An 11884-nucleotide genomic window follows, 5' to 3' on the forward strand; every position below is an offset into this window, starting at 1 on the left:
ATGTCCGTGGGAGAGCACGGGGTGGAGGACCGCACAAGGGTCAAAGCCGCAAAAACCAATACACTTTTGATGCGCGGGATTTCCTGTCCCACTATCGGAATTACTATGTTGATGGTGATAGAACGACTCCTCGAGCTACGGTGGTTACTACTAGCAGGGGTAGTGAGCAAGATCAGCTGAACGGGGAGGGTCTTTCCGATAATGAGACCAGCGGTTCGGAAAGTGAAGGAGACAAGTCATCCAACAATAGAAGGGCATCTAGCGATGCCACTGGTGGCAGTAGACAGCAATATCCCTTCGTGTGGGCGAGGGACTTCGCCCTTGAAACGGTATGTATCTGTGAGATGGGTGCGAAGAAACTTGACCCAGAGGCCGACGAGGATGGAATGAACGCGCGGTTGCGGGAGAAATACTTGCCTGTAGTAGAAAGGAGCTTGGAGTTTTAGTCTACTGGAGACGGGGATGATAAGATTGATGCCAGTAGTGACGGGGGTGGTGTGAATATTCGTTGACTGTTATATACCCAGCGTCAAATAATTAGACATGCTTCTAGCGAAGTAAAACGAGCATATAGATTGGAATCATTGGATCCACATTATAGAGTACATCTTGGCAACAGCCTGGCATCTAACCAAAAATAACTCCTAACTCCGCGCTGAATAGAGCACTGCCATTCATCCCCCAAATATCATTTAACTACCTCATCCGACTCATAAGAGTCTCCATACCTCTTTCCACCGACAACTCTGCTGCCTTGGCCTTGACAGCGCTGATCATGCTTCTCTCAAAGTCATCCCTTGTCCTAAGCACTGCCTCAACCCACGTCAGCTGAAGATCCCAGTATTCCATTTTGAAATCCTCGTAGACTGCAACAACGGCAGGACCCTTCTCTGATTCAAGCAGGCGAACCAACCAGTCGACGAGTCGCCACTTTTGCTTGATGGTACTGGCAAACGAGTCCGGATAGTTTTGAAAGAAGGCGAAAACGGTGAGAACGTCGTCCTTGAACTTGTCCGTGTATGGATCAGTGTGTCGCCGGAACTTGACGCCGCGGTTACGCACAGACGACAGGTACCGGACCAAGAGTTCGTCGGAGAGCTCCTCGACTAAGATGTCAACAAGAGATGGGTGAATGACAGGCGAGTAATCGGCCATGTAATCCTCGAATGTAGATGTGATCCGCTTGATGGCAAAGTCGCCATACCACTTCTGAGTGAAGAAATCGGGGATAGTAGAGCGGAAATCGACAGCAAAAACCATTTCGACGAATTGAGTAAGACAGTAGGTACTTAGATCCACGTAACCGTCGCGAAGAGCGTCCAGCTCGGGTATAGCTCGCGCCGCCATGTATTTCGGGTCGACGTGCGCCTCGAAATCGCGCTTGAACCTCGACAGGTAGCCCAGTTGCCCTGATTCATCATTGTCATCGATGCAAGCAATCTGATCGTTAGCCACCGCAACAAGCCAGTCCTGTAACAGCTGCAATCCATCAAGCTGGTCGCCACCTGGCGCCTTGTACTTAGCGCACTCCTCTTCGATGAGTGATTGCCAAGCGGCCTGACGTCCCTTGAGCACTCGGAACATAGAATCGATAATGCCTTCGACCAGGTCTGTGCGGGACGAGGCGGTAGCTGCCTGGATCTGTTCATGAATCATACGCCACATATCTGGAAGGGTTTTGGTGCGGAAATAGCCCTCTGCATTAGTGTCCAGAGAGTCAGGGATGCGCTCCACCAGGCCTTTCCTGTCGGTCTCTGTGATCCTCTCCATCCATTCTTCGACCGCTTTGATGATAATGCTCTGCCACTGTCGAATGAGCTCAGGTTCACGGTCATCGAGAATGTTTGGTCGCAGGTCTGCCTGTTTCCAGCCGAGTTTGTTCATCTTCTTGTAGTATTTCTCGCTCCAGTGGATAATAGAAAGAAGATTATCTGGGGGTAGCTCAGGGTCATTGATCAGATCCACGAAGAAGTCATGCATCATCCGATGGTAGATATCGGTGTATGTTTTGTAGATCTTCCACTTCTTTGGCATTAATGTCTGCATCCCCTGCTTAACAGAGAAAAGGTCATTGAAGAACCATCGAAAACTCTTCTCTAGGATATCTGGATCGCTGAGGAATTCCTCCTTGGTATTCTCAAACTGATTCTGTGCGTAGAATTCAATGGCTTGGAGAAACTTTTCCTTATAGCCCTAACCGTTTTGGGGCCCACATTCATCGACTTGAACCGGCCTGCCAGATCCTGGTGGTCCTTCTGCGCTTCCTGCAAAGCACGAACCGTTTCATCCTTCTTCTCCTCGTTCATGACAACAACAGCCAGGCGGACAACCATACTAGGGTTGTCAGACTGCACAAGCGGGATCAGATTCATACAAGCAGTTCCCAAATGATCATCGAACCAGTCGATAACACTATCCAGACCCTGGAAGTAATCCTCCAGCGTGGCTTCACTGCTCGGGTCCTGAGCCTTCCGTATCTGATCCATTGCCTCGTCCCGGAAATCTCTCAACTTAGATATCTGCATATGAGCCCGCAGTAAATTCGGCTGGTTCTCGAGATCATCATCATCCTCTTTCAGGAGATTCTCAACCTCGGCAAGATTCTCACTAAAGTTCTCCAGCCCCTTCTTCATCGTCAAGACCGCCTCGAAGTTCCTCTGCACTTTGGCAAGTCGATCAATTTGGGAGAAATCCTCGACGCTGGATTGTGATTCCGCGCATAGTTTGTCAATCCCCTGGAGTTCATCTTTTGTCTTCGAAACCTGGCGCTGACCTTCGGTTAGCGCGCCGATGCTGCGTTGTACTGTCTCCAGTTGACCCCGGAGGCCTTCTCGGAGCTGTGAATCGACGGCTGCCTTTTTCCGCGAGTATTCCGCCCTCAGTCCGGCGATCTTGTCCAGGTCTTCTGGGTGACGTAGGATATCTTCTAACCGTGGTAGAGCCACCGTTCCTTCCGAGTCTCCGCCTCGTGCCATTTCGACGATATCATACACTAGGTAAGGGTGCTAGATCGGAATAAGATACTAGTGTTCAGTGCCCCGTCTGCTGCAGGGTCATTCAACTCGGTAGCTCCTTAGTGCAATCATATAATAAGAGTGACAGGGAAGCCGTTATTAGAATATCCGTAACAACCGCAATCGCAATGTACTCAACACCGCCGCAATCAATGGTGTGCCAAGTATGCCCTCTTAAAACGCACAGCGCTTTGAACTCAGATTAGTTTTCGTTCAGCCGTATGTAGAATCACAGAAAGATAGCAACAATATGCATACCACTATGTCTAATAGCAGTCAATGGCACATCCCCGCGTTTCATTCAAGCAAATAGCTTGTCAAGTTGAAACGGGGCGCTCCGCCCGCCAGCACGACCCCGGCAGAATACTACACACGTGACTCTCCGCCTCGCAGGCCGACTGGATCGGAAAGCCAAAATTCCCGCCGTGATGGTTTGATATACAATTATCTGCCTTGGTGCGATTGTCCCGTATCCCAGGATCAAAACACAGCTCCAGGCCTGTCGCGATAAATTGGTCATCTGTGCCATACAACCAGACGTGAAACCACGGACCGTCCGCGAAATTCCATTCCCAGGCCGAGCCGCGAAATTGAGAAAAACGACTCCAAAAGAAACCTTATAACTCGCCTCTCCGACGATTCAAACCTCATACAAACAAATCATTCTCACAATGAGCTACTTCCGTGTCACCCTCGTACGCTCTGCGATCGGTCTCCCCCGGAGAACAACAGACGTCCTCAAGGCCTTGGGCCTCAAGAAGCGCATGGCGACTGTGTTCCACCCCGTGACTCCGTCAGTCGCCGGTCAGATCATGAAAGTTAAGGAGCTGGTCGATGTCCGTGAGGTTGATAGACGGTTAACGAAACAAGAAGTCCATATGGAGCGGAAGCCGGATCCAGGATACTACATCGAACAGACATCGGGTGCTGAGTGGAAGGCGAAGAGGAGTCAATAGATGTTTTATATTGATACTCTGCTTTTATTTTCACACTTTGTTCGGAAGGCTAATCTGGGATACGGTAACGTTGGCTTCTATGGTCAATGCACCTGTGAAGCTGGGGGTCAGTTCTGAAATTGCCTGGAACCTTTTTGCGGTTGAAATGTTTTCTGTATCTGCTTGCATGGAGCGGTCTTATTTCTTATATTTTCAGTCTTTGTTCGACATGACTTACTGTACTATACATACTTTGCTACTGTGTTATATTAGGGTACTGGAAATCTATGTGATCTCGAAGATATCGATATGTGATATTGCTCGAAACTCTTAAGGATGGACTGTCTGGTTTATTTACGTTAGTGAATGCGAAGCCCGGTTTTAACGCCAGAAACGCCATTTTCCTAATTACATCGCAGCAAGGCGCGTTCTTCCATGTCATATAAGGATTATTCACATTCAAAGAATATTAACAATGCAGTTTTGCAATCAGCGAAAACCATCTAGGCTTTATACAGTGTATCCAGGAAGCCCTCTGCCAGGCGACTGACAATACTCTTATCAGGCATACTGCCGGCTACACCATACAAGGCAGCCGTATCACCACGCTTGATGATATACGACTTTCCTTGTCGCTTCCTCTCCTCTGCCTTATCCAATTCCTTCTCGACAACCTCAATGATGTCAGTAGTGAGTTGGTCGATAGCAGAGGCTGTAGGAATAGTAAACGCTACATGAATCGCTGCAGGCGATTGGAGAGCGTTGAGATGCCAGCCCTTGGCGGACAAAGCATCGGCCATATCGTAGATGTCAACGGCGCCATTTTTGCTCTGGAAAGCAACAACGCTGATCATGGGCTTTCCAACAACATCAAGGTTCTTCGATAGGAGCGGGTGTTCTCTAATAGACGCCTCGAACTTTTTTGCTGCACCAACAATGTCAAGGCAACTCTTGATGTAACCGGCTTCTCCAACGCTCATCAAACTGGCCCAACAGCCCGCGATAAGAGCACCTGGCCGAGATCCTGCCACGGATGGAGATGCATAGACACCACCGGACCAGTCAGGATAGACGAAATACTGATAGCTGCGGTAGGTTCGGTTTCGGTATAGCAACACAGAGTTGCCCTTTGGCGCGAATCCGTATTTATGCGTGTCTACACTGATGCTGGTCACACCAGGAAGGCGGAAGTCAAATCCACCCTCCTCCTCATATGGAGATGGGAAGCCGGCCTTCTTGAGGAACGCAACCACAAAGGAGCCCAAGCAGCAATCAACATGCAGAGGGATCTTGTACGCTGTGGCAAGTCGGGACAAGGCAGGAATATCATCAACAATGCCATGGGGGAAGTTTGGCGCGGAACCAACGAGGAGGACAGTGTTCGGGTTGATCAAGCGACGCACCGCAGGAATATCGACTTTGTAATCTGGAGCTGGGCAGGGTACGCGATGCAGTTTGATTCCGAAGTATTCGGAAGCCTTGTAGAAAGCAGCATGAGCGGTGTCGGGAATGATCCTGTAACTGTCAGTACGGATCAGTTTACCATAGGTAGCTTATTCTCACATTTCCGGCTCTGTTATTTTGCGTTCAGCATACGCCTTTTGCCGCGCTGCCAGACAGGCCATCAGGATAGATTCAGTGCCACCGCCCGTAGTAACACCAGCACCATCAGACGGAGCATTGAATAGTGCGAGGACCTGGGTTCGATCGCATGAGTCGTCAAATTCACATTGCTTGACAAGAAGACCCAACCTACCATAGCTACAACTTCAGCTTCCATCTTCCTGACGCCAGGGAAGACATCCGGGTGGATGGGGTTGGCGACCCCAAACTGCCCAAACGCCTCAGCCTGAAGCTTCAGAAGATCTTGTCCACCATGATACACAGCACCGCTGACGCGACCATCTTCCCACCGGGTATGCTCCATGTTTGCCAGCTTCTCAAGCTCGGCGCGGATCTGTTCGGGGGTCCATCCTTCCTTAGGTAGATTCAAATATCTCGTGACACCAGGGCCGGTTGCAACAAGCTTTGTCTCCAGGTTTTCGATTGCTGACGAAACCTGCTTATCGACCTGGCCGCGGACACCAGGGAAGCGCAGGAATATGGAGTAGCAGAAGAGACGGATCGCGGCGTAGACATGTCGGAGGCTACCGAGGACACCATAACCGCGTAAAGAATAGAACGTCTTGCGAACGTAGCGAAGAATAAAAACTAAGAATACGATGTTTTTAAGACTGTTGTTCCATTAGAGAGACAGAGGACCAAGATGGAAGTTTTAGGAACCGTGCGTGCGGATGCCTACAAGCTGTTGGGGACGGCGGGGAGATGGAATGATGTTCCACTTACATCTCCAAATTCAACGCCGCCAACTGCGCATTAGGAGCTCTGCTGTATCCCAGCAGCTTATTTTGTAAAGCGACTGGAAGAACCGAGGACGCCATGGTGATGTTCAAAGCAGTCTCGAAGACTGATAAGAAAGTAAGATGACCTCCAAAGATAACAGATAGCGAGTATGGACTATGTGTGGAAGCGTCGGAATTGACGTTCCAGGGAAATGGGTCTAGAGGGAAGCCGCCGTTAAGAATGCCGATGATTCCACCACAGCCTCGGCTGCTGCCGCACATGCAACCTCTTGCCCAGCGTTGCATCATCGCCCGTCCTGCAGAATTTAGTTTCCCCGGGTTTTCTAGTCTTGCCTACTAGGCCCTGACTAGCGTCCAAATTACATTTATACAGTAGCACTTTGCAGCCGAAGCGGGCTGTAAGCGAGCCCAAACAGCCAAGGTTAATGACGAAATAGTTTTCTGCGTTCAGTGTATCAGAGGAAAAATGCAGTCATCTAAGTCTGCGTATATACAAACTCCTCCAGACCAACGCGTCCCGAACACCTGTCTCTCCTTGCTTTTTTCACATCCATGGACAAGACTTTTGAATACCCGATAACAATGAAGCCCGAGACGCATAAATAAACATCAAATCATGAAAAAAATCGCATCTTCGTCGGGAGCCGCTGAGATATGAAAGTTCTAAAACACTGGGCCCTTGAATCCAAAGATGAAATTCCGAAATGCAAAGGGGAAATAAGAAACACAAAAGGGAGAAAAATATAGAAAGGGAGGCGAACAAATCTGAACCAAGCTAAGCGGCATCGTTTAAGCCACAACACCGGAAGCAGCAAGTTCCTTCTCCTTGGCAGCAAACTGAGCCTGCTCATCAGCCGTCAGATCAAGGAGAGGCTTGTTCTCACCCGACTTGAGGTTACGATAGTAAGCACGGATGATACTGTCAGCATCGTCGACGGCAATGGGACGGATATCAGCAAGAGCCTTGATCTTAGCGGTGCACTCCTTGTATTGGCTGTCAGTCATCTCAATCTTGAGCTGCTGAGCACGAGACTTGATAGCGTTCCAGCCAGTCAGGCGAGAGGCGAAGTGAACGTATCTGGTCATGCCGAAGTCGGCAGGGTTGATGATCTCGTAGGTGCTAGGGTTGTTCAGGATGGCCTTAGCGTGGATACCAGCCTTGTGGGTGAAAGCACAGAAACCGGTGATGTAGTTGTTGAAAGGAATGTTGACCTCGACCGCCTCGGCCACGAGATCCTCAATGTCCTTGAGCTTCTCCAGCTTGTACTTGCTCTTGACGTAGGCGGGGTCGGCAACCATCATACGAGCCATGAGACCACCGAGAGGGGTGATACCGTTACGCTCACCGATACCGAGAACGGAGGTATCGATGTGAGTGGCACCAGCCTCTAGGGCACAGTAGGCGTTGGCAATGGCACAGCCAGTGTCGTTGTGGAAGTGGGTCTCAATGTCGCAGCCAACAACACCCCTCAGGACACGAACAAGCTCGTAAACCTGGCGAGGAGAAGCGCAGCCGACGGTATCGGCAATACCAACACGGTTAACACCAACCTTGTCAACGGCGGAGTAGATGGACAAGAGGTCGACGAGGTCAGAACGGAAAGAGTCCTCACTAGAGAATCGAATCTCGATACCCTTGGACTTGACGTATTCAATAACTTCAATAGCAGTGTTCTTGATGTAGGTCATGTCCTTACCGTGAGAGTGCTCACGGAGGTAGGACGACGTGCCGATGACAACATCACTAGAAACTGTAAGAATGAGAGATTTTAAAAGAAGTATGGGCATACTTACACTCCGTCAACACCAGTCTCGACCGCAACACGGGCATCGTCCATGTGGCAACGGATGTGAGTAAGAATCTATGGAGTGGGTTAGTGCCGTCCAAAGATAGGAGAACAACTATGAGGAATCCAACGTACCTTGGCCTTCAAGCCGAGCTTGCAGATGGCCTCGCAGTCAAGTCTCGACTGCTCAGAGGCACAAGGGCTGGTAAGTTCGATCTAGAACAGGCAATATGTTAACAAGCATGATCAAACCACAGTTCGTATGAATGTGACTCACGTAGTCAACACCGAAGTCATCCAGGGCCTTGGCGATTTCGATCTTCTTTTCGGTATCAAAGAAAGCATTGGCGAACTGTTCACCCTCACGGAGGGTACTCTCAATGATCTTAAACCGGGAGACATTGCTCAAGAAGTCGGTTACGCCAACGTTGTGGCCGTAGGGGTTCCGGGAGGCGGAGGGGTGGGGGTTCTGGCGAGTCTCGATGCCAGTGAAGCCGGGGTGTTCGCCTTCCGGTAGAAGTCAGTCAAGTATAACAACAATAAGTGCTTTCCAGACATACCATTGCCATTGGCAGCGGCCGTGTGCCCATTGGGCTCGTTGTCTGCACCAGGGCACATTGTGACGATATCTATAGATAGTGGGGTAAAGTCTAGAAGTTGGATGGGAGAAAAAGACGCTGGAACGAGGTTGAAGTTAGATCAAGTTGGACGAGGTATAGGTAACTATATATAGCAGTACTCACAATGAGTCACAGGCTAAACGATCAAATGTTTATATGAAATATCTGGGAGATAAAAAAAAAAAGGGAAGCAGGAAAAGAGTCATAGACAGGGAAAGTGGGTGGAGTCCATTTAAAAGGCGGGCGGTCTACTCTTTTCGGAGGTATGACTCGGCCGTCCACTTCACAGATGTGCGGCAATGTACGAAAATTTCACAGGCCGAGCACTTTTGTGTGGGGAATCCCTTGTCCAGAGCGCTTGCGGAAGCCCCAATTGCTCATCTTTGAGGATCTTCCCCAGCCCCTAAGTGGCTTAGCGTAGTGCAGTAGTAATACGCATTACTATTCAGCTTTGATATCGTCTGTTAGGATCATCGAGGGAGAGAGTTTTGCCACCCCAGACAGTGTTCGAATTTGCACCAATTGTCAATAAGTGACTCTTGGAATATTAGATTTTTGCCCCTCTTTAAAGATGTAGTAGTATGTACAATACGCATGTAATATTACCATCAATACCTGTGCGTTGGGTTTTTGCTCGGTCAACTACTACTAAGTAGGTAGTATGTCCCCTGTCCATAGGGAGGTAGGTGGGTTTCTCCCAATGAATTCCATACTGCCAACCGACATCGGCATTGGTGGTAGGGAGGGGCGCTTAAACAACTAACCCGTGGGCACCTTCATAATCTCTAAGATTACACCTTCTGAGTAAGTAGAACGCAGGGCATTACCCTCGAGTGGAAAAAAAAAATTGAAAAAAAAAATTAGGTTCTAGAAAGCACACAATTGATAATCAAGATACTACCACTAGTTAGTATCACTAACTAGGCACTCGCTACGTCTGCTTACATATCTACTCCACTAGTTAACCACCTACCACGGCTTACCTGCTCGAGCTAATTAATATGGCTTCTGATAGTTAGTACTGATTGACCGGATCACTGTAATCTAGCCCATACGTGACATTGGAAAATGTAATTACTTGGGTAACTTTGGCGACTACTAATAGTACAAGAACCTTCACCGGTTTCGTCAACGTCATCCATGCTCTCCGACACCGCCCTTGATTGCCTAGGCAATGGAGACAAAGTGCCAATCTCAGGGCACGGGTGCGGGCGCCGCGGGCGTACTAATGGACTTTCTTCGCTTTCCGGTTGGGTTGACCCATCGGACGAACCGTACCAAGTACTAGTACCACTACTGGAAATGGATAACCCACCCAAGCCAAGAGTATTAATACCTCAAGCAGTAACATAGTGGATCGTGGTTATACTTATATGAGAGCCCAATGTGCTTTCAACAGCAGAGAGAAAGACGAAAGTCAAAATTCATACTACGTACTTATGCCCCTTCATGTTCTTATGACCCACTCCTTGAAGCACGGGCGTGGTTCTGGGAAGGATGCTGAGTGATCCAGATCGATAGAACAAGCATCCATGATTCATTATCTCCTCCAACTCTTTAGCCTCGTAGAATCCTGCCTGAATGCAGATCTTGCAGTGCGCTCAATTTCATTATATAAGTCAGAATCAGGCACTTCTGACAAACCCGAGTTGGTGTCGTCTGTATATTTCTTCAACGCTGAGGCGGCATTGGAATGGTAGAATTCGCTTCTACTTTTGCGCAGGCGCTGGCTCTTGGATTTCCCAACTCCGTACCCTTTACCTCGAGACCCCATAACACTCCCGAGCCCAATCCTTCTCCTCTCCCGCATGCCAAAGAATAGACCAGCCACAACAATGATAATGACACTAAGGCTTACCGGGAGACCAATAAACAGGGCCGTTTTGTTGAAAGTCATGGGAGGAGAAGGTTTGTAGTGTTCTACAGGTTTAGGATGAAGCGTGATCATCGGTCCTTTCCGAATACTCGCCCGTGTGCCCGATGCAGGGTTCAGTTCGATAAGATAGAGTGTTAAATCATTCTGCGCCTTCCCCTGGAGCCATTCCTTGCGCATGTAGAGGGGAAGATACCCGTAGCTGTTGTCGGTTTTGTCAGATGTGAACGCCGAGTCTCCAACGGTGGTGTTTGTGTATCTCATCTCAATAGTAATAGAAGCATTGAGCGGATAAAAATCGGCATTCCAGGTAACATAATATGTGGCGTCTACTACAACATTGGCTCCATCCTGCGGGAGACAGAATGGTGCGAAGGGGCCGTCGAGGTCAGTACAGACGGGGAAATCATCGAGAGAAGTATCATTTATCTGCAGGTGTGCAGTTGTTTTGGACTCTTGAATCCAAACCACCGCTGTAGTAGTGGTTAAATTCTCCTCGAGAATTGCGGATTTAGAAGAAAGTGCTTACCAGGACTAGGTTCAAGATCATTTGCTCCTTGTATCGCAGCGCCAAGGCAATAACTATATAGAGCAGCTGTTGTGGCTGCCAATGGGATGACATTAGAGACTGGAACGAGGGGCCACCTCATTGCTACTAGTACAGATGCGTATATGGAAATCCGCAGTAAAGTGATGTTTGAGTAATGACGCTTGACGAGTCAAAGGTACTGCATGATAGCTACATTATGAAAACGGTAGTAGGATACTTTGAAGGGGTAAAAGACCCTTGAGGAAGGAGGACCGGGGGCATGAAGTACAGAGAAGGTGCCGATGAAAATAATGTTATATCGTATACGGTATATTCCGTGCCACCTTCCAGAATTATCCTTTTTTTTTAAGCATATCTCTTTCTCCGTTGTCCTCGTGCTAATTAACATCTCTCCCACTACGCTTTCTTTCTATCCTTCCTCCATAGTTTGCTGGTTTTGAGCCAGATCCGCAGCTAAAAAAGATCGCCAGAGTTTATATGAAGCCTCACACGTAGCAAGACTTGTTCTCTCACATGGTATGAAAATGGGAATAGCAGTTGATAGAAAGATCTCTGATAAAATTTCCCTAAAACCCCTATCTAGTAAAGAAGAGGTAATTTTTATCACGGCGGTTATCGTTTACAAGAAGGTAAAAACAAAGACGTTGGTGGGAAAAGGTCAGTGATGTTCTGTTTGTTTCTTGGTAAATTCCATTGTAGTCTATGCATAACATTCGTACTATGGGAACTTGTCAAGTGGGTT

At 48.6% G+C, this 11884-nt stretch overlaps 5 protein-coding genes across 5 annotated transcripts; 1 reads left to right on the plus strand and 4 right to left on the minus strand.

Annotated features, from left to right (window-relative positions):
* Positions 1-696: 696 nt before the first annotated feature.
* Positions 697-2975, minus strand: ANOM_009916 (SNARE-binding exocyst subunit SEC6; the record flags this gene model as incomplete). Its single annotated transcript, XM_015555172.1, has 2 exons — positions 697-2148; positions 2199-2975. The coding sequence occupies 2 exons, from the start codon at positions 2973-2975 to the stop codon at positions 697-699; spliced, it is 2229 nt and encodes a 742-aa protein (XP_015402561.1).
* A 710-nt stretch (positions 2976-3685) lies between these two features.
* On the plus strand, positions 3686-3970 carry ANOM_009917 (mitochondrial 54S ribosomal protein uL30m; the record flags this gene model as incomplete). Its single annotated transcript, XM_015555173.1, has 1 exon — positions 3686-3970. One exon carries the CDS (start codon positions 3686-3688, stop codon positions 3968-3970), a length of 285 nt encoding a protein of 94 aa, XP_015402562.1.
* A 482-nt stretch (positions 3971-4452) lies between these two features.
* Positions 4453-6390, minus strand: ANOM_009918 (sphinganine-1-phosphate aldolase DPL1; the record flags this gene model as incomplete). Its single annotated transcript, XM_015555174.1, has 4 exons — positions 4453-5464; positions 5513-5646; positions 5706-6183; positions 6296-6390. The coding sequence occupies 4 exons, from the start codon at positions 6388-6390 to the stop codon at positions 4453-4455; spliced, it is 1719 nt and encodes a 572-aa protein (XP_015402564.1).
* Positions 6391-7101: 711 nt separating this feature from the next.
* On the minus strand, positions 7102-8899 carry hcsA (homocitrate synthase; the record flags this gene model as incomplete). The annotated part of the gene is made up of 6 exons (XM_015555175.1): positions 8843-8899; positions 8660-8776; positions 8377-8606; positions 8235-8315; positions 8107-8174; positions 7102-8056 (listed from the first exon to the last, which is right to left on the minus strand). Exons 2-6 carry the CDS (start codon positions 8715-8717, stop codon positions 7102-7104), a joined length of 1392 nt encoding a protein of 463 aa, XP_015402565.1. The 5' UTR covers positions 8718-8776; positions 8843-8899.
* Positions 8900-10259: 1360 nt separating this feature from the next.
* ANOM_009920 (DUF4448 domain-containing protein) lies at positions 10260-11242 on the minus strand (the record flags this gene model as incomplete). The annotated part of the gene is made up of 2 exons (XM_015555176.1): positions 10260-11065; positions 11122-11242. The coding sequence occupies 2 exons, from the start codon at positions 11240-11242 to the stop codon at positions 10260-10262; spliced, it is 927 nt and encodes a 308-aa protein (XP_015402560.1).
* Positions 11243-11884: the final 642 nt, after the last annotated feature.

Source organism: Aspergillus nomiae (assembly GCF_001204775.2).
Source record: "Aspergillus nomiae NRRL 13137 chromosome Unknown contig00425, whole genome shotgun sequence".
NCBI lineage: Eukaryota > Fungi > Ascomycota > Eurotiomycetes > Eurotiales > Aspergillaceae > Aspergillus > Aspergillus nomiae.